This window comes from Physeter macrocephalus, chromosome 18 (genome assembly GCF_002837175.3).
Source record: "Physeter macrocephalus isolate SW-GA chromosome 18, ASM283717v5, whole genome shotgun sequence".
Taxonomy (NCBI): Eukaryota; Metazoa; Chordata; class Mammalia; order Artiodactyla; family Physeteridae; genus Physeter; species Physeter macrocephalus.
Genome location: NC_041231.1, coordinates 51,452,235 through 51,479,720, shown reverse-complemented (window position 1 = coordinate 51,479,720; position 27,486 = coordinate 51,452,235). Strand labels below are relative to the sequence as shown.

The following is a 27,486-nucleotide window of genomic DNA, read 5'->3' as shown; positions in this document are numbered from 1 at the left end:
CATGAGGAAAAAGGTTAGTAATGGATGAATCTGGGTAAAGGGTATAGCAGTGTTCTTTATATTATCCTTATTCTAACAACTTTCTGTAAGTTTGAAATTATTTCCAAATAAAGTTTTTTTTAAGGTTTTGTGTTGGCTGTATACTTGCTGTAACCCATTAGCTGTTGCCTGTACCTTGATTCTCCTTAATAAAATGGTAATGAAAATTTTAAAAACCTAAACTGTCCTTATAAGAAGTCTAAATTCACACTTGGTAGAATTTACCATAAATTGGCATTTGTTTAGAGATATGTTGTTGTTTTATGTATTCTCCAGTGCCTGTATCCAGAATTACTACTAACTTATGATTTACTGAATCAATTTAGCTTTAGATTTTCTTATGGCATATTGTAATTAGTATTTCAATTTTGGCTCAAGAGTTTTCTTCATTAAAGCCTATAATCAGAATTACTCTGCTTTAAGAATGTGTTGGATGATTAGCTTGAATGTTTACATTTGGTTTGAGATATTATGCACATAATATGTTCATGATTAGTAGAAAGAATTGAACTTTGAAGAATGTGACCTCCCTACTAACTGACAGCTCAGTCCCGTTATGTTTGCCTATAAACCTCAAGTTCTAGACTTAAAATACCATAAGTATATTGATGCATTACAGGCTACCTGGACAAAGAATACAGTAGTATCATGACAGTTTTCTTTTTCCAGAAAACTCTCACTAGAGTTACCGATGAGTTAATTATGGATCAGAATGAAATGGAGTTGACTTGCATTTCAACATTCCGTGCAGTTTGGAACTGACTACAAGTAACCTGAGTTTTCAGTTAACAAGCCTCCTTTTTTTGTATTTCTTTTAGTCTCCCAGAGTGAAAGACTCATTAACAAATTCTGAGGTAAGTAGTACTGATTATTGAGTCATTGAAGTATATGTGCTTTTGTTTTGTTTTGGTTTTAATGTTAAGTACACTTTTTGGTATGTGCCTAAATGGGAATGGGAACTTATACCAGTCGAATTTTATTAGAGCTATCGATTCTGAGTTTGAATGGATCTTTGCAGTAAATGGTGCCATTGCACTCATTTTAAAAGTGGGCCTAAGAACCCAGAATGTTCTTTTTTGCTTGCTTGACTTTATGAACTGCTATTTTTATCTTGGGCTGCTTAAAGTGGAAATTAGTCTTTTTGCGTTAGTCTGTCCAGGAATTTGTCATATGCTGCCTTTGCTTTTTGGACTTTTTTCCTCAGCCTCTTGTCAGATAGATTCTGATGTCTATAGTTACTGCCTCAGTGTGATAGGGAATCCTACTAAACAGACTCCTGTTAGGCTGGCCTGCCTTATGCTCCTTACCTAAAGAAAATAATCATCTCATGAGTATTCAATATTTGGTTTAATGGCACACATGTCTTGCTCTTAATCCAATTTGTTCTTGCCACATGCTTAAAAGTAACTATTTTTTCCACTTCATTTGTATATATAGTATACAATTATGTACAGGATTATGTTTAAGACTGAAAATACTGTACCTCAGCTTATTACAGGCTAGTATCTAACAACTTGAATTAGAACAGCTCTTCACTAAGATTTCTGGCTCTTCTGCTTGGTATGCGGTGGAATTGCATTTTTCTGCCCCCTGAAGTTACTCATGGCCGTGGCAGTTACTTTTGCCAATAAAATGTGAGCAGAAGGAAGGGCCACATTGTGATTCCCTGGGTTCCCTTGCCCCTGCCATCATGACCTGCATCTCTGATGCAAATTTAGGTACCAAATTTAGCCTCTGCTGGCCACAGATGGACTTGAAGTGTGTGCAAGAAATAACTTTATCACCTCACACCTGTCAGAATGGCTGTTATCAAAAAGACAACAAGTGTTGGTGAGGATATAGAGAAAAGAGAAGCCTCATGCACTGTTGGTGGGAATGTAAATTGGTGCAGCCACTATGGAAAACAGTTTATCAGAAAATTAAAAATACAATTATATATCCCGCAATTCGACTTCTGGGTATTTTCCCCAAAATACTAATTCAGAAAGATATATGCACCCTTGTGTTCATTGCAGCATTATTTACAGTAGCTAAGATATGGAAGCAACCTAAGTATCCATCAATAGATGAATGGATAAAGAAGATATGATATATATGTATATATACACAATGAAATATTACTCAGTCAGGGACTTCCCTGATGGTCCAGTGGCCGGGTCTCTGCACTCCCAATGCAGGGGGCCCAGGTTCGATCCCTGGTTGGGGAACTAAGATCCCACATACTGAAACCAAGAGTTCACATGCCACAACTGAGGATCACGCATGCCACAACTAAGACCCAGGGCAGCCAAATAAATAAATAAATATTTTTTTTAAAAAAGAAAGAAATATTAGTCAAAGAAGGAATGAAATCTTGCCATTTGCAGCAACATGGATGGACCTTGAGGGTATTATGCTAAGTGAAATAAGTCAGAGAAAGATAAATACCATATGATGTAACTTATATGTGGAATCTGAAAAACAACAAATGAACAAACATAAAACAGAAACAGTCTCATAGATACAGAGAACAAACTGGTGGTTGCCAAAGGGGAGGGGCGTGAGGGGAATTGTGAAATATGTGGGGGAGATTAAGAGGTACAAACTTCCAGTAATAAAATAAATAAGTCATGGGGATGTAATATACAGCATAGGGAATACAGTCAATAATATTGTAATAACTTTGTAGGTGACAGATGATAACTAGATTTATTGTAGTGATCATTTTTTTTTTTTTTTTTTTTTGTGGTATGCGGGCCTTCCTCTGCTGTGGCCTCTCCCGTCGCGGAGCACAGGCTCCGGACGCGCAGGCCCAGCCGCTCCGCGGCACGCGGGATCCTCCCAGACCGGGGCGCGAACCCGGTTCCCCTGCATCGGCAGGCGGACGCGCAACCACTGCGCCACCAGGGAAGTCCCAATGTGATCATTTTTTAATATATAAAAATACCAATCGCTATGTTGTACACCTGAAGCTAATATGATATTGTAAGTCAATGAATTACACTTCAGTTTTTTAAAAAGGGAAAAAAATTGTAAAACAAGAAAAATTTTTTCAAAAAAGTAATAACTTTTGTTCTTGTAATTTACTGAGAATATAAGATTATTTGTTACGCTCTAACTTAACCTATCTTGACTAATTCCTAGTTTCTCAAAAATTGAATGGAAGGGTATTTTACATATTACCCAGTTATTCTTTTTAGTCTCCTCCTTGTTCCTTTGCCTAAATAGCCTCTCCACATGAACTTGTACATGCTCATAGTCATAGTCTCATGCTCATAACTTTGTTGTTGTTTTTTAAATTATGATAAAATACACATAACATAAAATTAACCATCTTAACCATTTTTAGTGTGCAGTTCACTGACATTAAGTACATTCACACTGTTGTGCAACCATCCCCACCATCCATCTCCAGAGTTCTTTTCATCTTGCAAAACCAGCTCTGTACCCGTTAAACAATAACTCCCTATTCTCTCCTCCCCCCAGCTCCTAGCAATGTCCATTCTATTTTCTGTCTCTGAATTTGACTACTCTAGGTACCTCATAAAAGTGGAATCGTACAATATTTGTCCTTTTCTGACTTGTGTATTTCACTTACATAATGCCCTCAAGGTTCATCTATGTAACATGTATCAGAATTTCCTCTTCCCTTTTAAGGCTGAATAATATTCCATATTTGTGTGTGTGTGTGAACAATATTTGTTTAACCATTTATCTGTCAATGGACATTTGGGTTTCTTCTACTTTTTGGCTATTGTGAATAATGCTGCTGTGAACATGGCCACACAAATATCTGCTTGAGTCCCTGCTTTCAATTCTTTTGGGTCTATACCCAGAAGGGAATTGTTGGATTATATAGTAATTCTATTTTTAATTTTTTGAGGAACTATCATACTGTTTTCCATAACAGCTGTACTATTTTACATTCCCACCTGCAATGCACAAGGTTCCAATCTCTTCACATCCTCTCATTACTTTGTTTTGTATAACCTTTCTGTCTTGAAAGCTAACTGTCTTTTTGAAATAGTGCTAATAGTTTTAAGCATTTTCAAACTAATCTTAAAGTTCTTTTTTTCTATCAAAAACTGGAACCAGTGACTAACTTTTGGTTTCCTTTATGTGAAGCTAAGTAAACACAAAATTTTACTTCCTTGTCTCCTTGTTTTGCTTATATAACAGCTATTAGACCTCTCATTGCCCTTCTAATTTTTTTCCTCTTTTAACTCTAAATTTTGGCCATTACATTGATATCGTTTTCCCCATTACCTTTTAATTTTGAGTATGTTTAACTTGATTTTGTACTCAGCATCAGTCTTTTTTCCCCCATTACATAACTAAAATTTGTAAAATTTTCAAACATGCAAATTAATGTTTAATGTCTATGTTAGTTATAAAGCTTCACATCCATTTTGAAAAGCATTGCAGATATGTTAAGGAACCATTGGTTGATTTTCTTTCTTTATAAGTAATGGAAGTTCCCCAACATAGAAAAATGTCATTTCTATAATTTCATACTATATACTAAATCTGTATTTTGTAGGTGCTATTTTGCTGGGCAAAGGGGATAGAATAGATGTATTTAAAAATAAATAGGACACAAAGAACTACTATTCTGAAGAAGGAAAAAAATGTGGACTACTGATATATGTTACAACATGACTGACTCAAAAACTAAGTTAAAGATGCCAGACACAAAAAGAGTCCATATTGTAAAATTTGGTTTATATGAAATGTCCACAAAAGGCAAATTTATAGAGGCAGAAAGTAGATCAGTGGTTGCCTAGGGCTGGGTGAGGGAGCAGGAGTTAACTGTAAATGGGCACAGGAAAAGTTGATGGAAGTGTTCTAAAACCAGATTGTAGGGATGTTTACAGAAGTATAAATTATCTAAAAATCACTTGAGTTGTAGGCCGCCGCCGCCCTCGCCGCGGAGCCGTGCGGAGACGAGCTCACGAGCTAACCTGAGCCAGCGGCCGAGCCAGCCGGCGGGCGTCCCAGAGGTGGCGGCGCAGGGAGGGGCCCGACGCGCGCCCTTGGCCCTGGCGGCCGCCATGGCGGACAGCGGCCCCTAGGGGTGCGTGGCGTTGGCGGTTCCGGCCCCTGGACCGGGGAGTGGTGGCCCAGGGCCCCGCGTCTACTTTCAGAGGCCCCTGGGGCTGCAGGCGAGGGCCCGGGCGGCGCGGACGACGAGGGCCCGGTGAGGCGCCGAGGGAAGGTCACCGTCAAGTACGACCGCGAGGAGCTACGGAGGCGCCTCAACCTGGAGGAGTGGATCCTGGAGCAGCTCACTCACCTCTAGGACTGCCAGGAAGAAGAGATCCCAGAACTGGAGATTGATGTGGATGAACTCCTGGACATGGAGAGCGATGATACCCGAGCTACCAGGGTCATGGAGCTGCTGGTTGACTGTTACAAACCCACTGAGGCCTTCGTCTCTGGCCTACTGGACAAGATCCGAGGCACGCAGAAGTTGAGCACAGCCCAGAAGAAGTAAGGGTCCTCGACCCAGGTGAACGGTGGTTCACACAGGACAATCACTGACCCCCCACAAGCTGGTAACAACAGCAATACCAGTGAATTTCATGGGACGTAAATTACATCTCAGAAAGTTCTTAAAAACAAAAAAGTGGGACTTCCCTGGTGGTGCAGTGGTTAAGAATCCGCCTGCCAATGCAGGGGACACGGGTTCGAGCCCTCGTCCGGGAAGATGCCACGTGCTGCGGAGCAACTAATCCCGTGCGCCACTACTGAGCCTGCGCTCTAGAGCTGGCGAGCCACAACTACTGAGCCCACGTGCCTAAAGCCCTGTGCTCCGCAACAAGAGAAGCCACTGCAATGAGAAGCCTGCACACCACAACGAAGAGTAGCCCCCCGCTCACCACAACCAGAGAAAGCCCACATGCAGCAACGAAGGAAGACCCAACACAGCCAAAAATAAATAAATAGATTAATTAATTAATTAATTTAAAAAGCATAGAAATATTTGACTTCCATTTGAAATAGGTGTCTTGGGGATGTAGAGATGGGCTGGTTCACTACACAAGGACTACTTTAAAAAGTCTCTCTGCGGCACTGCTTCACTGTCAGCAGTCCCGCCTCCCTTTCCTCTCAGCTTAAGCAGCGCTGTGTGTGTGTTTTTGTTACAGCTGTTTTCAACAACTGATCCTGTGGGTACTTTACTCCAAGTTCCAGAACAGATTTCTGCTCATCTACCTCAGCCAGCTGGGCAGATGACTGCACAGCCAACTCAAGTCTCCCTGCCGCCCCCCGCGGAGCCTCAGGTACAGCAGGGATGTGCTTTCTTTCGTGGTCAGCCTTCCAGGTGGAGGAAGTGGGCGGAGGCTAACGTGGACCACCGCCTGGTGCCATGAGGGTGATGTCCTGGTAGATTTTGAAACAAGTTAGAAATCTGTTTTCACTGTTTTAAATGTATGCAGATAAGAGAGTTTAACAAAGATCACACAGGTTTCATTGAACAACAAAATAAGTTAATGATGGAAATATTTCAAACAGCAAAAGTTGGGGGGTGGGGGCGTAATTTCTTGTCAGCTTTTTTTTTCTCACGCGAAGGCGAGGGGTTGTGCCCACTGTGGCGGCTCAGTGCCCCGGCGGCTCCTGCACTCAGGAGGGACAGCGCTGGGGGGTCTGGCGCCCCACGGCTCCTGCTCCCTCTCCCTCGCCCTCTCGGCTGGGGAAGGCTGTCTCACCCAAGGTGCTTTGTCCCCCACGCCCGTCCCCGGGGCACTGTTTTCATCTGCATCCCAGTGGGGCTCTGCCTTTGGAGATCACTGCTCTGAGCTCTTCCAGTTAGTCACATTCTAACTTCATTTAACCTTTTCTTTGCCCAAGTTTTCCATTTCTGCCCATCATATGGGAAAAGATACAGTTGTCTTATGGAAACTGATGGAAAGATTGGATTTGTTTTATAAACGGCTTAAATAGAAGGTATATCCTCTGTATAGCAAGGGACAGCTTATGGTTTTCAGAGAGGATTAGTTTAGTGATTAGAAGATGTGGAGGGACTTCCCTAGTGGCACAGTGGTTAAGACTCCGTGCTCCCAATGCAGGGGGCCCAGGTTCAATCCCTGGTCAGGGAACTAGGTCCCACATGCATGCCGCAGCTAAGAGTTCGCATTCCACAACTAAGGAGCCAGCGCAACCAAATAAATAAAATGAAAAATTTTTTAAATAAAAATAAAAAAATAAAAGATCTGGAACCTCCAGGGTGAGTGTTTTCGTGAGGGGTAGCCAGTTTAGACCTTACTGGCAGATGTGTTGCCACTGGCAGATTTTTTAAAGGGAAAAACCCAGCTTCATTTTCTTCACGCTTATATATGGGAAGAGAGGTCTGAAAAATACAAAATTTAAATGTGGCTGTGTATGGAATTTCGTGTGGGTTTGAGAATTATCTTTCTCATTATGTTTGACATTCAGCTCTTGTTGCTGCCTTGTGGTACATGTCCTCCCACAGCAGAGAGTGTCCTAGGGACTAGGATGGCCACACCTGGAGATGAAGAAAATTGATGCCAAGTGGACGATTCTGCTGCAGATGAGCATTAGTCACCTCCACGCTTAATAGTCCAGGCAATAACTTTATAACTTTCAATGCTTTTTTTAGGCTCTGTCTTCAGGAGCAGGTTCACAAGAAACCAAGATCCCAATCAGTCTAGTACTAAGATTACGGTAAGTAGACATTTTGTTGTTGTGGTTTTCTGAATACTCTGAATATGCTGATTTCTATTTGAAAGTTACTCCCCCTTCTAGTAGTTCATGTCTGAGAGTAACTGGATAGGATTGTGTGTGTTTGCTTGTGGGTGTATTATTTCCCTCAGAAATAATAGCAGTAGTGTGAGGATCTGAATTAGCATTGACTCATTCCTCCTTCCACTTGTGAATTCCTAGTCATCTTCTCAGTATGACCATAATTAGAGTAGAGGCAGCAAGACTGTTTGGGGAATGTTTTGATTTTACCACTAAGAGTAATGAACTTATGCCATAAATGTAAAGAAAGCAGATCTGGTTACCTCTTCTTTATAGAAGCCTACTCTGTATACCTGGACTCAAATAGTTCTGAATTAATACAGTGTCTTGGTAATCTCATCCTATTTTAACTGTACACAAAGAATATTATTTGTCTCTCTTCAAAATTTTGTTTTGAAAACTTACAGCAGTTAATAGAGAGTATAACAATTCTATTTGACATGTGCTTCAGGAGGGGAGAGGATACTTGTAAGTGATGTAGTTAGCTTTTTTTTTTTTAACATCTTTATTGGAGTATAATTGCTTTACAATGGTGTGTTAGTTTCTGCTTTATAGTTAGCTTTTTGAAGGGTGCTTTTTAGTGGACTGTGTTCCAGACTTGTTTATGGAAGAGGAGGCTAGATTCTTATTCTCACTTATGAAGACTTTGAAGTTAAATGACTAGACAGTTCAGTTTAGCATATTGTTATCTTTGAAGGTGTTTGTGCTTGGCATGACAGTCACATCACTAAAGTGATAATGAACACTTGACCTTAATTTTATTCAGCTTTCAGAAAGAATAGATGGAACAATTACATATTAAGCAGACTAAGTACAGCACTATTAGCTATTGTGCTAAGATACTGAGAAAAAGAGAAAATGAAATGCAATAATCAAGTCTATGTTGGAAGTTGATTTGTATTGTGTACTTAACATAGCTAAAAACAAGTTTCAGTAGTAGACATGCAGAAGTGTAAGTCTGTGTAGACAAGTGCAGAGAGACAATGTGAGGGAGAAAATCAGTGTGGGGCAGGATGTGTTGGATTTGGATAACTATATTTTAAGCACAATTTCAGTAACATCAAGTAGGTGTCAGATAGACCTAAGCTCCCTGAACTGTTTAGATAAAATGGATTTGGGTCCTAAGTAATCACTCATGTCTGCCTTTAGACATAATATTCTAATTTCTCCATCTTTAACCAGAACCTCCAGGGAGCTTAGTTAATCTCAGTACTTGGTGTGGTGCGCAATCTCTGTAACTATCCTTCACCAGTCACATTTTAATCTCTGGAGCCTTATATTAACTCTGCTGCCAGTATGGGCCCCATTTCTTTCCCCATCTTCTCTGCCTGCCCAAATCCTTTCTATCCATTAAGTCCTATCTAAAAAACTACTTCTAAAGTTTTTCCTCATTATCCCAATCTGTATATTCTTTATCCTTCTCCTCTGAACCCCTGTGGAATTTGGGGGAGCATCATGTGTTTCATTCTATGAGTCTAGTCAGACTGATCACCAGTGTTGGGCAAGGTACTCTCCTAGGCATAGGGGTGTGGGGAGTAGGAGTGGGGATAAGGAAGAAAAGGGCATCCTGTATCATGTTAATCACACCTCCCTATGCTCATACAGATATTCCTCTTAGTCTAATTTGATCATCTTAGTGGGAATAAGGATGGGCATGGGCATATATTGACCAGTGAAGAACATAAATTAAAAGGGTTGTAGAACAATTAGATGATCACTCTGAGTTGTTTGCTCTGAGCCCTCAGTGTGAACTCATTAGGACAAATAATACAGTCTTTGGGACAGAAGGATCTTTCTCTTGGCATAGCTTTCCTGATATATGTAGGCGGACCCTGAATGCATAAATTCAGAAATTTATTTTATACATTTTGTTTTCTTTCATAGGAATTCAAAAAAAGAACTAAATGATATTCGATTCGAATTTACTCCTGGGAGAGGTGAGGCATCAAAACATTGAAAACAAAATAACTGCTCATTTGTCATTTTAAGGAAATGTGTGTGAAGTTTCTGTCCTCTAGATATATTTTCCTCTTAATGGGTGATAAAAATGTTCCTGGCCTAAAGGTTTTGGGGGGCATATGAATAAAATTAAAATGTAGTTTATTTACTACTACCTCATTTAGAAAACCTAGTATAATACAAAGAGTACTGAATATAGCTCTAATTTACTGCTTACTGTATGGCAGACATTGTGCTAAGCAGTATCTCATTAAATTCTCAAAACTGCCCCCTAAGGAAAGATTACTGTCCGCACTGCATAGATGATGAAATCAAGGCTTAGAGAGAGTGAAGTAACTGGTTGCGGTTCCCACAGCTGAGAAGAGGTGTAGCTGGAATTCAAACTCAGATCTATCGGAGCGCAGAGTTCCTGCTCTTATCACTGAACGTGGTTGTCCTCCGTGACAATAAAGAAGCAGTAAGGCTTCCAGTCCCCTCCCTCCCAGCTAAAGCTGAGCCCTGTCATGCAGTTTCTGGCCATGAACTTCTCCCAGGGACAAGGCTTATTTTCTTTCTTGCCTTTGTTACTCAGGATTCGTATTTGGGAAGTGGCCCGCAGCCAGCTGGTATCTGTCCTGTGTGCCACGCTTAGTCTTCCTGCTGTCTCAGTATCATGAGCAGTTCACTCAAATGCAGAGAACAAATGCACATGTACAGAGATGTGTCTGTTTTCCTTTTTAAAGCCAGGCAGGGTCACATTTTAAGGTACTCATTCAAATCGCTGGTCTTTCACAAATGTATGTGCACAGCCCCTCCCCAGAGGTCCTCCCGTTCCCTCTGAGGGGAGCAGTGTTCAGGCCTCGGGAACGAGTCAGTTGGAGATGAGGTTAATTGATGGTACTCTGTACTCATCTTTTTAGTTTCTAGTTATATACCCATTGCTCAAACAGTACAACCTATAATAATTAGATATGAAGGAAAACCCACCAGAATAAAAAAGAAAATTATTTTAGCAAAAAAACCAAAACCCCCCCAAAAAATGGGAGTATAACCCCCAAAGAGAAGAGATTACAGTTTTCTTAAGATTTATGGGGCCAGTTCCCTGACGGTCCAGTGGTTAGGACTCCGTGCTTTCACTGCCGGGGGCACACGTTCAATCCCCAGCCGGGGAACTAAGATCCCACAATCTGCACAGTGTGGCCAAAAAAAAAAAAGAGAGATTTAATTGGGATTAAGTTATTCTGCTTTATTAGCCCTGGAGATGTTATACACTCATCATCACGTCTCAGAGCTCATAGGGCTGGCATCCAGGGTTGCCCTCAGACTAGTAGTTTCTTCTGCAGCATCACTATCAGGTGCTCTTCCGACAAAGGCAAGAACCCATCTAAAGTACGCCATCATTTAGAACGTTATCTTTACATTGAGCTGATATTTGCCATCTGGGTGATACAGGTTCCACCCTCTACCTAGACCTGTGATAGTCCCTCACCTGAGATAATCCTGGTGGTAGGAAAAACCTTGTGTGGAGGAAGTCCCCCCCGCCATCTTGGTTCTGTGGATTTAACAGCTAGCTTCAGTCTGGCTGTGCCAGCTCCTGCTCTGAATGTTAGCAGGGACATGCGTGCACAAGAAACGGAGCACCTTCTTCTTTGTCCTTGCAGATACAGCAGAGGGTGTCTCTCAGGAACTCATTTCTGCTGGCCTCGTCGATGGAAGGGATTTAGTAATAGGTAACTACTTTGTGCGCTGCCTTTGTGTCGCCGTCTCTCTGCTTGTATGCTTAGGATCTAGAAAATCAGGCTTTGATTCCACTGAGTAGGTCTAATGGTTCTTGGAATGGTTCTTGGCTTTGCTGAAATAACAGGTATTGGGGACAGTTCCTTCCTTACAAAAAAGAAAATCTCACTTCTGAGTTTGCTTTGTGACCCCCAAAGATAGTGAGTGAAAACTTACCCAGGTCTCTGGGAGATCGTAGAAATGATGACAAAAGTTACAGGTTAGAGTAAGCTTGGCCATATCTAATCCGTTTTGGAGAATGAACGCTATCCTTTTGGAGCTAAGAGTTAAGCAAAAATCATTACAGATTTAGTCCTAAAAAAAGCAGGAAGTAAGAAAAGACGCAGTTGGGCCACAGGTACATTTTACTGAATGAAAAGACCATTGCCTAGGACAAGTCAGCAGAGTTTTAAAGGGCCAGATTGTAAAGTAAATAGTTTAGGCTTTGTGGACCATGTACAGTCTCTGTTTTTACACTCTTCTTGGCTCACAGGCAGAACAGAAGCTGGCTGAAGGCCATAGTTGGCTGATTCCCAGTCTAGGGCTTTCTGGCCCATGAATAGGCAAATCACACCTCTTTCACCCCAGTGTCTTTCCTAAGTTAAAAGAAAGTTAATTTGACAATAATAAGATTTATTTGTGCTACTTGGAGTTGCTTTTAAAAACACCTTGTGTTTAGGGAGCGATTTATCTTTCTGCTTCCATTTTGATTGTACATAGAAGATTGTGAACTACCATTTAAGTTGTTAAAATGTGGTTGAAATGTGGATTTACTTAGCTTCTCATTACTTTCTCTGTTTGTATGATTACAGTGGCAGCTAATTTGCAGAAAATTGTGGAAGAACCCCAGTCAAATCGATCTGTCACTTTCAAACTGGTATTCATCCCTTCCTCTTTGTTAAACCATCTCACTTTTTACACATCAGCAGCCTCTGCAGACCAGCTTCCATATTCCCTGAGTGATGAGAGTATTTAAGTCTGGTGGATTGTCTTTATTTAACTTCCCCATGCCCTGGGCTGATACCTCCCTTCATTGGCTTCCCTTCCCCTCTCCCTCTCAGGAAGCCTCCTACCCGAGGCCCTTGACTATTTATCCTCAAGAGAGATTGCTGGTCAATCTGACTCCACCTTTGTACCCAGACTTCACCTACACCTTTATCTGCCTTCTGTTTGTATCCCAGGGACCTGTCCCCCACTGCCCTCTTTCCCACAGTCCCCATGTCAGTTTAAATTGCTGCCTGCAATTTTGTTTATAAATAGCCACAGCTTCTCATTTTGTTTGGTTCTTAGGCATCTGGTGTCGAAGGCTCGGATATTCCTGATGATGGTAAACTAATAGGATTTGCCCAGCTCAGCATCAGCTAAAACACAGCCCTGGAAGAGGTGGCCTAAGGAGATTCCACACATGCGTATCTCTGTTGCTTCTGTTGGCCTAAACTCACTACTGCCAAAGAACCCAGCAACAAACCTCCCAGCTAAGAGCTTTAGAGGTCTTTCTTTATGTGTTTCCTGCCATCATTCCCCCTTCTCCCCACAGGGAAAGAAAAGTTGGATCACCAGTGGCCAGCATCCCTTTAAAGAGTTCCGTTAGTAAACTTACTGCACGTGTCCCCTGTCTTCCTCCATCTGAGAAGTGGCCTGGGTGCCTCAAGGCCCAGGAGGGAGGTGTATCAGCTCATCTTGCCTTACTCCAGTGATGGCGCTGGGTGGAAAGTAGCAGCTATCTTGGGCTTCCTCATCCTGCTTGTTCTCCCACACCTGACAGGATTTGGGCATCTTGGGATATCCCTTTACCACTGAAGTAGCAATTAAAAGTTGGTTGTTTAGCTGAAGCCCAGAGAATTTAATTTAGTGGGTTTTTGTTTGGTTTTTTTTTTTGGTATCCGATGTGAATTCCAACAACCTTTGTTAGGAAGAAGCACAGCCTCAGATGGAGGCAACCTAAACTGTGTTCTTGTTTTGTTCATGATGTTTCTAAGCGTTTTGCTGAAGCTGCTCTCAGGCACCCCTCTTCATTACTCCCTCCAGAAAGGGTTGCTAGCCTTAACTTCAGCTGGTGCAAAACATCTGACTGTAATCGAACTTCAGCCATCAGATCCTTCAAAGTGGAACTTTGGACTGTTTAGAGAAAAGATCAAGTAATGGCTTGTAAAAGAGAATTTCCCCAGCAGTGGTTTTTGAACAGGAAAAATCATAACCCATATCATTGCAGAAGTATTTATTTTCAAATCTTAAAACAATTGAAGAAAAACTGCTCCTTGATCCTCCCGTGAAAATCAATTTGCCTGGCCTCCAGATCATGAGGAAATGCAAGGCTGAGATTTCTACAGCAATAAAGGAGACTCACACTGGGCCAGAGAGGCCTGCCTTCTGCCCCCTCTCCTGCACTGACCCTTTGGAGGGGGTCCCTGTGTGCTGAACCTGACCCAAGATGGAAAGTGAAACCACATGTGCCGTGACTTTTAGGATTTTTGAGTAGACAGTGTTCATTTGATTTTCTACAGAAATAATATAAATTATTCTTTAGGTTTAAAAAAAGAGCACCATAATGCAATATGTGAATCATCAGTGGTGTTGATTTTTTTTTTTTTTTCCTACTGTTTCACAGTCAGCCTTTGTCTAACTGCAGATAGCCCTAACAAGTTTTGTAAATGAAAGGGATCCTCAATCTGGCCTTAAAATGACACACAAAGATGGGCTTTGGCCCATCTTTATAGAATCACTCAAGCCCTTTCCAACATTGTTGGTCTGTGAATAAAAGGATTGCTTTACCTAGTTTTCTCTTAGAGCACTTCTGAAAGCTTTCTCCACAACTAACTTATTATAGTTTTTGTTTCATTCTGAGCCTGTAGTTTTAGTCATGGGCTTTCTTCACCTGCCCTGCATACAAAGGCATGTTGGGAAAGGGATGGGTGTTGGAGAGGAAGGGAGGGGATGCTTTGGGATGGGGATTGGGAGGACAGTAGATCAGAGGATCGGACACCAAAGCCCAAGGTCCCAGCAGGATTGGTAAAAGGAGGGAGCCTGCTGAGCCTGGAGACAGAAAAGATTGATCAGGTTACTGGACAAATATTTAGTTTTTCTTTTTCCTTTTTTTTTTCTTTCTTTTTTTAGAAGAGGGTTGGGGGAGCAAGGACAGGAAGGTAGGAATAAGTTATGAAAAATGTAGTGTCCCTTTTGGCACAAGACTAGTGGCTTACCTTAGAGTCTGTGTTTTGGTTTCAGATAAGCCCATCATAGTCTACTTATTTCTGAATCCAAAGGGTGGTGGCATCACTCTATTCTAGCTTTTTATTGGAGGTGGTCGAGAGCCCAAGCTGGAAGTAAGCAGCAGCCCATCTCCCTGTTCAATTTCTCCAGCCAGCCATTACCTTTGAACTGCAGTGGGACAGGCATGACAGTAGAAGTGGTCTGGGGCTTTCTCTTTCTTTTCCATTCATCTTTTGCCCTGCTGGGAATTAGGAGTCAGACACCAAGCCCCAGGACAGTGTTATTTCTTCTTCTGCTTGATGTATGGTGGACTCCCTTTGCTGGCTTGTGCAGTGATGCTGAAAAAAAATGAGTGAACAGAAACTTTGCAGGTGAGACAGCACGTGACCTAGTGAGCAGTCTTGCTCCTTCCCAGGAGAGGTGATTTCAGGATACACCTCTCTCCCTGGATCCCCAGGATTCCCTGGTCCCTGGGGGAGGGACTAACTTAGCACAAGGTAACATGTGCCAATGCTATTGTGAAATGTATGGTCTTTCTAAATGACTAATGGATTTGTTTGGGTTTTTTGCTTAAGTTGTGAACCAAATCCTAGAGCCAGCTGATACTCTAATAATCTGGAGGACAGAATAATGGTGTATCAATAAATGGAGGTTCCTCCTTATGATGTACGCTAGATTATGGAAGATGTAAAATATTTGACTTCCCCCTCCCTTTTATTTTTATTTTTTTGACTTTGTACTTTGCTGCATGTTTCATTTTTAATCAATAAAGAATAAATTGTCTGTGGTGGTGTAAGGATGCTTCACTTTGGTGACTGTTGGTGGGGGCATTGGAAAGTGGGTCAGGAGGTCACTACTAACTTTAATTTTTCATGCGAATAGAGAAGAGCCAAGGTGCACTTTTCCCTAAAAAGTGTGTTAGTCTACAAATTAGAACAGCTTAAAACCAAGTGGGGAAACTGAAATCCCAAAAGAGAGAGAGATCTGCCCAAGGAAATTTGATAGAGTGGGATAAGGAACTCTTTGCATTGATCTTTTCTGTTTAATTCTGCTCATGCTATTGGGCCGGGGTGGGGAAGATGCCAGATTGAAGCCCTTGGGAATCCGTTGTGGAAAGTTTAGAGCAGGGCTGAACTTGATCCCATTTGGCTTTGATATTGAAATGGTGAGGTTTCGTGTAAGATTCTAGGCCCCTCTGTATTCCTCCACCTCCTGGATAAGTAACCTCCCTGATCATAACTCCTTCCCAACAGAAGGTGGTCTTTGAGCCATGACAGGACTGCTTTTGTGTGGTGGGTCCCAGTAATTCAGGCCTCAGGTCCTGGGACCTTAGAATTGATGGTATCATAGCTGATGGAATTTGCTTTCAAGATAAGCAGGTTGTAAGAGTGGACTCTGACTATTGTGGGGACGGAGAGGAGGTGCTGGCTACTCAAAAGTGACCATGATGTATGTGGGGATAAGAGCGGGGGCAAGAGTAAACAGAGCCTCTCCCCTTGCCCATAATCTCTAGCAAGATCCAGTCTTGTCCAGAAGCCAGATCCCTCACCTCTGCCTATTCATAGTAGCAACGCTCAGTGCAACAGTTCATGGATTCCTCCTGTGGGTCAGCTCATCTACCCCACATTTTTTGTTTTTCTCTTTTTTAAAGTAGACTTTAATTTTTTAGCACAGTTTTAGTTTCATAGCAAAATTGAACAGAAAGTACACAGAGTTCCCATATACCCCTAGACCCCACACACATGCACAGCCTCTCCCACTGTCAGCATCCTGCACTGCAGTGGCACATGTGTTACAATCAATAATCCTACACTGGCACTTCGTTGTCACCCGAAGTCCATAGTATACATTTGGGTTCACTCTTGCTGTTGTATATTTTATGGGTTTGGACAAATGCGCAGTGATATGTACCCATCGTTATGGTCTCATAGAGAATGGTCTCACTGCCCAAAAATCCTCTGTACCCCTCCTGTTCATCTCTCCCTCCCCTCTAGTCCCTGGAAACCACTGATCCTTTCAGTGTCTCCAAACTTCTGCTTTTTCCAGAATGTCATATAATTAGAATCATACAATCATACAAAGGCCACAATATGTAGCCTTTTCAATATGTAGCCTTTGTATACAAATCATACAAAGGCTACAATATGTAGCCTTTTCAAAACTGCTTCTTTCACATAGTAATATGCATTTAAGGTCTCTCTACGTCTTTTTGTGACTTGATGGCTCATTTCTTTCTTTTTTTTTTTTTTTGCGGTACGTGGGCCTCTCACTGTTGTGGCCTCTCCCGTTGCGGAGCGCAGGCTCAGCGGCCATGGCTCACGGGCCCAGCCACTCCGCGGCATGTGGGATCTTCCCGGACCGGGGCACGAACCCGTGTCCCCTTTATCGACAGGCGGACTCTCAACCACTGCGCCACCAGGGAAGCCCGGCTCATTTCTTTTTAGTGCCAATATTCCGTGTCTGGATATACCACAATTTATTCATCCATTCACTTACTGCCTGGGTCCAAGTTTTGACAGTTATGAATAAAGCTGCTATATATCTGTGTGCAGGTTTTTATGTGGGTATGTTTCAACTCCTTTGGGTAAATACCAAGGAGCCCAATGGCAGATTGTATGGTAAAAGTAGGTCTAGTTTTTTAGGAAACCACCTACTGTCTTCCAAAGTGGCTGTGTACCATTTTGCATTCCCAGCAGTGAATGAGAGTCCCTGTTGCTCCACGTGTTCACTGGCACTTGGCTTTGTCACTGTTTTAGATTTGGGCCATTCTACTATGTGTGTAGTGGTATCTCATTTTAATTTGTAATTCCCTGATGACAGTGTGTTGAGCATCTTTTCATATGCTTCTTTGCCATCTGTATATATTCTTTGGCGAGGTGTCTGTTTAGGTCTTTTGCCCACTTTTAATCAGGTGGTTCTCTTATTGTTGAGTTTTAAGTGTTCTTTGTATACAGGCAGACTTCGTTTTATTGCAGTTTGCTTTATTTCTGCTTCACAATTATTGCTTTTTTTTTTTTTTTTTTTTTTTTTTTACAAATTGAAGGTTTGTGGCAACCCTTTGTTGTCAGATGATGGTTAGCATATTTTAGCAATAAAGTACTTTTAAATTAAGGTATGTACATTGTTTTCTTAGAATACTATTGCACACTTAGGAGACTACAGTATAAAAATAACTTTTTAAAATTTTTATTTATTTATATTTTGGCTGCGTTGGGTCTTCGTTGCTGCGTGCGGGCTTTCTCTGGTTGCAGCAAGCGGGGGCCACTGTTCGTTGCCGTGCACAGGCTTCTCATTGCAGTGGCTTTTCTTGTTGCGGAGCAACGGCTCTAGGCGCGCAGGCTTCAATAGTTGTGGCACACAGGCTCAGTAGTTGTGGCTCGCGGGCTCTAGAGCGCAGGCTGAGTAGTTGTGGCACACAGGCTTAGTTGCTCCGCGGCATGTGGGATCTTCTGACCAGGGCTCGAACCCATGTCCCCTGCATTGGCAGGCGGATTCTTAACCACTGAGCCACCAGGGAAGTCCCTAAACATAACTTTTATATGCACTAGGAAACGAAAAAATTCACTTTATTGTGTCTAGTTGTTCCAGCAACATTTGTTGTATTGTATTGCTCCTTGCTCTTTGATCAATTGAATCTGTGAGTTTCTTTCTGGGCCCTCTATTCTGTTCCATGGATTTATGTGTGTAATCTTTTGCCAATACCACACAGCCTTGAGTACTTTATAGTCAGGGTTGAAGTCAGGTATTCTCAGTCCTGCATCTCTGTTCTTCTCCAGCACTGTGTTGGCTGTTCTCACCTTATCTACCCTGAGCCCCCAAGCAGTCTGTCAATTACAGTCGGATTTTCCAACTGTGATACCGGTTCCTGTGGAAGTTTGAGTTTGTGCATTTCTGCTCCAAGAAGTTATAGTTCTCTGCATTTACCTGTCTAGCTCCAATTCAAGGGATAGCAGTTTGCCCTGTGACCTCACTTCTCTGACAGAAGAGTGGTTGATTTTTCAGTTTGTTCAGCTTTTTACCTGCTAGAACACAGTGACAATTTCCAAGCTGTTTACATCCTGGACCAGAAACCAGAACTTCTATACCCTGTTTTTATCTACTAGAGTCGTTCTCAAATTTGGAAGAGGTTTGAGACACCATCCAGTGCATCCCTGTAGGTGATGTTTGGGGAGTACCTTCCCCTCCCCCCACCATACACACAAACACCACCCTCTACCCCGTGGACAGTTGATTGCCAGGCATGTGTGTCCATTCAACTTAGCTCCAGTGGTTAGAACACTCTTGTTACACCTCTCTTTGGTCTTAGTTTTGCCCTTTACTGAAGGCAGGTACAAGGAGGGGAGGAGGAGAGAGACAGGCTGTAGGCTCTCCTTGAAGGGCCAGAGGCAGCCCTGTCCTACCCTGCAGTCTCCTAGGGGACAGTGGATGTGACCAGACTGCTCGTGGATGCCAGAGAGCAGCACATATGCTCCTTTGAGCTCATCCTCCCAGGTCAGTGAGACCACAGGTCCCTGGGGTTACAGTATTCCTGGGAGGACTCCCTCAAAGAAGGGAGCCAGTTTTAGGCTTTGAAGCATCATGGGGAGCCTTTGGCAGACTGGTGGGGTCAGGGGGAGGGTTAGGAGAACAGATAAGTTAATCAAGAAATTAAGATTGGGGGAATTGGGAGTGCAGTGAAGCCAGTGGCATTTGGGGATCCTAGTTACAACTATGGGAGGTCTTTGGTTGAGTCTCACTCTTCTATCAGCATCTCCTCATCATTTATCTATCTGTGTTTTAGAATCCTACACCAAGAAATGGAAGACTCCTTAGAGAGCATCTAGTTCAAGCTTTCCTTATACACAGATGCAGAAACAGGGGCCAGAGGGATAGAAGGAGCAGACTGCGGCTCAGAGTGAATCAGTGGTGGAGACCAAGCTTCCTGTGGACCCTTGCCTCTGCCTTCCAGCGTCTGCCCTACCTGGACCCTCCCTCCGTGCTGACTGATTAGCAGGCCGCGGACGGACATAGGCACACTGTTTCCGGAATTGCCCTGCACGACCTTGCTGCCCTGCCTTCCCTTCACCCACGCTCCTCTGCCCATCTCTTACATCTCAAAGTGTTTCAAAATCAAAACACAAAAAGGCTCTCCGATGCTTACCAAGCAAACATGTGAACGTGATACCCAAGCGTGTATTTTTCACTAATGCTCTATTTAATCCCACCATTCCCCACCTCCTATGATTGAACTAGATGCCTTCCAAGCCCTGGGTCTACCTGCAGTGAGACTCCCCCAGGGAAAAAGGATGGGGGCTTTCATCGTTGGGAGGTTCCTGTTGTCAGAGGTCCTGCCTTCTGTTAGTCTCCTGTCCTGTAAGAATCCTGACCTGCCAGCCCCCATGCCGTGCCCCATCCCAACCTCGACTCCAGCAGGGTCATAGGACTGACCCCCAAATGGGGGGGCTTCCACAGCGGGGGCTCGGGCTTTGTCCTTTGTCCCTCTGTGCTCACCAAGGTTGCTCAGGGTGGTTGGGCTACTCTTGGGCAGCTTTTGCATCTGTCTGTCTTGGGAGGGTGTTAATGGTTTCTTCCTTGATTAGATAGAGATCAAGATGCACCGGTTAGCTCTGTGCCGAAAGGAAAGGCATTTATGCCCTTGGTGGATCTCCTGACCTTCATAGTACCCTTGGATTGACTTCTGTTGCATACCACCACATGCTAGAGACCCTGCAGAAGAAAATAACTTCAGGGTCATGAGACCAGATTGGGCTGTTGGCCAAGTTAATGTGCAGGCTGGGTCCTTGCTTCTCCACTGACTTATCCCCTGCGGTGTAGTGTAGTAGCAACTGCCTTGTAGTGCTGAAATTACTCTCAGAATTTGGATTCTATCATAATGGGAGGGGTTTGCACTGGTGTGAATCATAGAGGATGTTGCAGTTAGAGGGGGTGTTGTCACTGTATACCATGTAACCTTTGGCTAAAGCTCACTGCTGTGTGCTAGGCCTGAGAAGTTCCTCTTGTGGTGCCTGTCACACAGTCCATAAAACATCCTCGGATCCTCCAAGTCAGAGTGGACTATTTTTTCATCATATTCTGTCATTCCTAGACCAGAGTTGGGGAGCTGAGGTGTGACAGGTGGGGCCAGGCAAGGCTGTTTTAAACATTAACACAGCACCACCACTGCCCCGAGGAGCCAGTGCCCCAGAGCGAGCTGCAGAGCTGTCTGGTGGCCCTAGCTAAGGAGGCGGTAACCAGTGACCGTGGCTCCCTTTGCCCAGGTCCCAGCTGACATTGGCAGCTTTGGTCGCTTCCAGGTATACCTGCAGATATTGTTGAGTGTCCCCAACTTCCTGACTGCCTTCTGCATGTTCACCCAGGTCTTCATGGTCCTGGATGAGGCCCGCCACTTTTCAGTGGCCTGGGTCAAGAACCGGACTCTGACCCTGAGCGCTGCTGAGCAGCCGGTGCTGAGCGTGCCTGTGGAAGCTGCAGGCAGCCCTGAGCCCTGCCTCCTGTTCCGGCCACCCCCCGACGGTGCCAGCCTGGAGGACATCCTCAGCCACAGCTTCAGTGAGACACAACCTTGCGAGGCGGGCTGGGTCTATCCTGCAGGAGGCCCCCATCCCTAAAGAATGAGGTAAGGCTGCCCTTTGGCCTATCTTTCTACCTCTTTTGAGTCGGTCAGCTCTGCCCGACCCCATGCCCTCAGTCTCTGGTGTCGCTGCCTCTGTGGCTGCCCCTGCACCCCATGCCTGAATGACGGTGGGTCCGCCTATTTTGCTCTCTGTCCTCTGCCTGTTGGCTTATCTACCTCTCCATCCATTTCCTTTGTCTAGGGTGTCTGTCCATCTGTCCATTATCTGTCCCTCTGCCTGTCTGCCCAGTGGCCCTCCTTCTTGTCTCTCCTGTTCTCCTGTCCTCATGCCTCTCTCTCTCTCTCCCCCATGTTCCCATCTGCCTGTCCAGTTGCCTTTGTCTTTCCGTCCACCTCTGCATGTCTGCCTGCTTACCTATCTTCCGCATTTAACTAACCCTCTGATACTACCCCTTCCCTGTCCACTCGTCTGCCTTCCTGCTTGCTTGCCTTGAGCCTCCTGCCTTCAACCTCTCTCTCTAGATCTCTTCCTGCCTGCCTGCCTGCCTCTTAGATCCTGAAGGACACCCAGGACTCTAGGACTTGTCCTGTACATAACTGGGCAATTGCTCCTGCTAACCCCGTTCTCTTAGGAGGGACCCTGGCAGATCAATAGAAAGTTCCCCACTCCAACCACCTCAGAGCAAGAAAGGCCGCTTCCCAGACAGTGGGGATGAGCACAGAATGGGGAGATGACTTGGCGAGGGCAACATAAAGACTTGATGGTGGAGCTGGGACACTCTCTCGTTTGGGGCACCTGCCGCCCAGTTCCCTGCAGGCATGGGAAAGAGCACAGATAGTCCAGAAACCTGAGGGGCAGGGGTTGGGGATCTGTGCAGCTCTCACCTTAATGTTGGCAAATCCTGAACCTCTGTGGAGGGCAGTTTGAGCCCGGAGACTAAACATTCACTTCTTAATATGTGACCATACACCTGCCTCCAGAACTTGGCAGCCTGAGGATGTGTCCTCCTGCCTTCTTCCTGCCCCTCCCCCTCATTCCACCCCACGGGGTGGGGAGCAGGTCGCCTTTGAACTCTGCCAGCCCCTGGATCTAGCCCAGCCTAGGCCTGTCTGACCCTCGGTGCCCCCTCCATCATCTCCCCAGTATCCCACCCGTGATAGGTCTGGTCTTCATAGGTCCTTAGATGTTGTGGGGGTGTCTTCCTCTACGTGTGCTCATAAACTCTCTGCCCATCTGGCCAAATGTCACCATCCTTACAGCCCAGGCAGACTTCCAGAGTGCTTGGAGCCAACTCTAGGTCCTGTGCACAGCCTTTGCTGGACTGTTCATGCAATTATATTCAGCCAACAGCTTCTGAGTATTAACTATGCAAGGAACAGAGAACAGAGGCACCCTATTCACCTTCTCTGAGAACATCTGGGCTCCTTGTAGAGGGACAAAGGACTAGATGGGCTCTAAGGCTAGAATTTGCTTCCTCCTGTGGAGAGAATGGGCAGGCAACTCCCTGAAGGAGTTGGTATGTGAGCTGGGCACCAGGGACCAGAATAAGGTTGATGGAGAAGAGGGGAAGGCCTTTGTAGACAGAGAATAGCAAAAGAAAGGCCTGGCAACCGGAAGCAGGTGATGTGTCTGTGAAGCAGCAGGAACTCGGTGTGCCTGGGATAGGGCTGAGCAGGTTATGGGAACGAATGGGATGTTCTCAAGGATTGGGGGCCTCTCTCTTTATCCTCAGTCACCAACTTAGTCTTTGCTGACCCTGGGGTGGGACCCTGGACCTCCGGCCTTTCCCTGACATGCTCCCAGGGAGCCACCCTCCCAAGAACTGCGACTCTCAGGGGAATGTACACTTTTGGTACTTTGTGCCCTGAACCACGTGACAACCCCAAACTCTGGGACCACCTTGTGTGAGGTGTCCACCTTGGTTTCCAGTCACCAAGCAGGGGTTCTGCTACAGACTGAGGACTCCTCTGAGGTGACATCCCAAGTTTCCTTATTATAACCAGCAACTTCATACGCAAAGTGAAATACAAACAATCCGAATTTAAGAAGAAAAGAATATATTTCCTTATAGGCAGTGTGCTCATGAAGGACAGAGTACATTTCTCCTTCTCAACCTACCTGTCCAACATTTCCTGGGGGCCCATCCTTGGTAAAAGAGAAAATGATTCCCAGCCCTGTCCACACGAACCTCTGAATAGGGAGGCAACTAGACCATCAGTGAATAGCAACAACAGTGTGATCCGTCCTGGGACCACAGAAGGAAGCAATGGGAGGGAAGGGGAAGCAGAGAGAATAGCCATTTCTAGGGTCTGGAGCATGAAAATGCCTGGCCTCTGTGTGCAATTCTGACATACAAAAGGGGTTGAGAAAAGGCAAGAGCCAACTCTTAAAGGGTCTCAGATACAGTGCTGAGGAATTGGGGCTGTCTCCTAGAGACCAAAGGGAGTCACTGATGGTTTTGGAACAGCGGAAGGGAGATGTGATGGGTGTTGCTCCAGGAAATGGGGGTGGGATGCTGTGGGCCACCGTGGCAGGCCCCAGACAGAACCATCCACTGTAGGCATTAGGGCTGGGAAGGTTGACAACTGGTATCCCAAGTTGGAGCCCTCTTCATCTCTGTTCCATCTGCAACATGACACCAGCACATGAACTTGGGTAGGTCTTGGCAGCTCTCCAAGCCTCTGTCTTTGCTGCAAAACAGAGAGAATGATAAGCCTTCATGGGGTTAGAACGAGGATTTGATAAGATAGGGGATATCTCAACTACAGGGAGGTAGTGAATGGTGTCCACTAAGCAAGGGTGGCAGCCTTGGAGGAGTCCCATGGCTCAGCACTCATGCCTTTAGAGTATGACCGCCCCTTGTGTCTGAGATGCCTGTGTCACCAGCTGGGTGCTTCATGGGCACAGGGGCCAGTGCAGCCTCAGCTGAGCTAACATTTGCTGACCTAGCACAGCCACTGTGCTAAGCATGTTATATGTGTTAATTCCTTTAACCCTATCTGGCAATACTATGGAATGTATTTCATCCCCATTTTGTATGTGGGAAACCAAGACACCAGCAGATCAGCTAACAGATTCAGAGTCACACAGAGTGACTCAGTTCTGACTCCAGAGGCTGACAGCAACAGGCCTTTGTTCATTATTATTTATTTTAAATAGTGTTTAACTACAAAGCAATCTGTGGTGGCTAGACAAAAAGCAAACAGGATAGAACTGGGTGGAACAACAAGTTCAAGTACCTGGTCCTGCTGCATTTCATTCTCTGGGGCAATCCATTTATCATTTGATATATATTTAAAGTTCTTATAAAATTAACAGTTGTTGGACTTCCCTGGCGGCGCAGTGGTTAAGATCCACCTGCCAATGCAGGAGTCACGGGTTCGATCCCTGGTCGGGGAAGATCCCACATGCCGCGGAGCAGCTGAGCCCATGCGCCACAACTACTGAGCCCGCGTGCCACAACTGCTGAAGCTTACATGCCCTAGAGCCCGTGCTCCACAGCAAGAGAAGCCACCGCAATGAGAAGCCCGTGCACCGCAATGAAGAGTAGCCCCCGCCCGCCACAACCAGAGAAAGCCTGAGGTCATCAATGAAGACCCAATGCAGCCAAAAATAAAATTAATTAATTTTTAAAAATAAAAATAAAATTAACAGTTGTCCTTCAGAACAGAACTAGGAGCAAAATGCTGACTCCTGAGTTGGTTAATTTTTGGCTAAAGGTTAGTTAACTAATAGAGATTGGCTACTCATCTGACTGAAGGTATTAGTTCCTTCCTTCATTTATTCACTCATTCCTTCACTCAGGAAACATTACCTTAGCTTTCCCTCAGTTTCACTCACTGCCATCCAGTTTCAGTCACTGCCAGGCAGGACTAGCTGCTTAACCTCTTCTCCCTTAGAGGAATAAAGCAGTCCCCTACCTTTTTGGCACCAGGGGCCGGTTTCGTGGAAGACAGTTTTTCCACAGACAGGGCGGGGCGTATGGGGGGAATGATTCAGGCGGTAACGCGAGTGATGGGGAGTGATGGGGAGTGGCGGGGAGTGGCAGGTGAAGCTTCGCTGGCTCGCCGCCGCTCACCTCTTGCTGTGCAGCCTGGTTCCTAACAGGCTGTAGACTGGTACCGGTCCGCAGCCCAGGGGTTGGGGACCCCTGGGAGAATATAATAATAAGTTAAAGATCGTTGTCAGAATTATATGAAATGGGACTTCCCTGGTGGTCCAGTGGGTAAGACTGCATGCTCCCAATGCAGGGGGTCCAGGTTCGATCCCCGGTCAGGGAACTAGATCCCGCATGCATGCCATAACTAAGAGTCTGCATGCCACAACTAAGAAGTCAGCATGCCACACCTAAAGATCCTGCATGCTGCAATGAAGATCCCGTGTGCCACAGCTAAGACCCAGCGCAGACAAAAGAAATAAATAAAATTTTTTTTTAAATGAGGTAATGCACGTAAAACATTTGGCGCACTACCCAACCCAGAGTAAGCGTTCAAAAAGCATTAACAGGGGCTTCCCTGGTGGCGCAGTGGTTGAGAATCCGCCTGCCAATGCAGGGGACATGGGTTCGAGTCCTGGTCCGGGAAGATCCCACATGCCACGGAGCAACTAAGCCCGTGCGCCACAACTACTGAGCCCGCGTGCTAGAACTACTGAAACCTGCACACCTAGAGCCCATGCTCCACAACAAGAGAAGCCACCGCAATGAGAAACCCACGCACCACAACAAACAGTAGCCCCCACTCGCCGCAACTAGAGAAAGCCCGCGCACAGCAATGAAGACCCAACGCAGCCAAAAATCAAATAAATAAATAAATAAATTTATTTTTTTTAAAAAAAGCATTAATGTTGTTATGAAACTATCTCTGTGAGCTCTGGAGAACAGCTCATGTGTCATGATACCCTCATAAACATATGGAGCTGAGCTATGTGCAGAGGGGCATAAAACTCACTGACGGACCCACAGATGGAGGTGGGGAATATCAGTCACATGCACTTATTGTTACGTGCACATTGTAGCAGACAAGTGTACAGACTTGTATGGACACCCATATTTTCACCACTTGGTTTCCCAGTCTGTCAGGTTCTCTCTGTGTGTCTCCAGGTGGGTTGTCCCCCTCACATCGTGTGTGTGTGTCCACGTGTGTGCAGGCCTGCACATTCCTCCATCCTAATCTCTTTCCTCAAGGAGTGTGTGAGGGCTCCTTAGGATTCTGACTGCCTGTGAATGATGGGAGTTTCAGGGGGGTTTTGCAGCCAGTTGGGAAAAGTTGGAAAGGCCCAAGCAGGTCACAGGGGTGCCGTGGTTATGGGAAAGAGACCCCATTTGTCAGGAAGAAGCAGTCAATGACTGTCAGAGGTTCCCAAACTGTACATTCTTAGTGGGTCAATAATTTTACATGGCATCTCCAGGCCAAAAAAATACCTAAAAGTTTCACGTATCAAGTAATTTGTTCCAAACAATTTAAGAAGGGGGAGTTCCCTGGCGGTCCAGTGGTTAAAACTCCATGCTTCCACTTCAGGGGGCACGGATTCGATCCCTGCCCTAAGGCATCCCACATGATCCCAGTGAGATCCCACGTGCCGCGTAGTGCAGCCCAAAACAACAACAACGACAAAAATAAAAACAAAAAACAAACAACTTAAGAAGGATGTATGTACTAATAACTCAGTAGCTGTTTAAAAAAAAATACACACGAATCAAAAGAAAACACTTTTATTTCATCCTAACATGCAATTACTTCCTAATAGGATGTATCGGGAACTGCAAAACGTCTTGATCCTTGAACCCCGCCACCCTCATTTTCTGTTCCGCATTGAGTTTCACATGGTGCTTGCTTTTTCTCATAGTAACTGCCAAAAACACAACTTCACACGGATGCGACGTCACTGAAAAGAATTGCGTGAACTATCTGGAGCCGGTAGTTTGATATGAAGCAGATGTTGAGTGTCACAGTATTTCCCTTTAACACGTCTAGGTATCGTGTTGTGCACCCTGAGTTCACGCTGGTGCCCTGGGATGCCTTGCCTGCCCCCCTTCTGTCCTGAGAGGTTTGTGGTGGGTGGGCTGGCTGGTAAAGGACTCGCCCTCGCTGCCCCTGGACTCACATCTGCATGCGCCTGCCTCGGCCGAACCTGGTCTGTGGTCGGAAGCATCCGAAGGAGACCTCCCGGTCGGTGGACCTGGCTAGGCTCCTCATTGGGGTGCTCA

The 27,486-nt window shown here is 44.9% G+C and overlaps 1 protein-coding gene and 1 pseudogene across 1 annotated transcript in view; both read left to right on the top strand.

The window, feature by feature from the left end:
* The window catches only part of OXSR1 (oxidative stress responsive kinase 1), a 109,879-nt gene extending 94,372 nt beyond the window's left edge, over nucleotides 1-15,507 (top strand). Inside the window, exons 12-18 of the mRNA XM_024132256.3 lie at nucleotides 858-893; nucleotides 6,165-6,299; nucleotides 7,637-7,701; nucleotides 9,664-9,716; nucleotides 11,379-11,447; nucleotides 12,306-12,370; nucleotides 12,784-15,507. Of these exons, the coding sequence (XP_023988024.1) occupies nucleotides 858-893; nucleotides 6,165-6,299; nucleotides 7,637-7,701; nucleotides 9,664-9,716; nucleotides 11,379-11,447; nucleotides 12,306-12,370; nucleotides 12,784-12,858 (498 nt within the window). The 3' untranslated portion in view covers nucleotides 12,859-15,507. The remainder of the gene's footprint in view (nucleotides 1-857; nucleotides 894-6,164; nucleotides 6,300-7,636; nucleotides 7,702-9,663; nucleotides 9,717-11,378; nucleotides 11,448-12,305; nucleotides 12,371-12,783) is intronic.
* LOC102989585 (protein phosphatase 1 regulatory subunit 14B-like) lies at nucleotides 5,055-6,153 on the top strand (annotated as a pseudogene).
* Nucleotides 15,508-27,486: the final 11,979 nt, after the last annotated feature.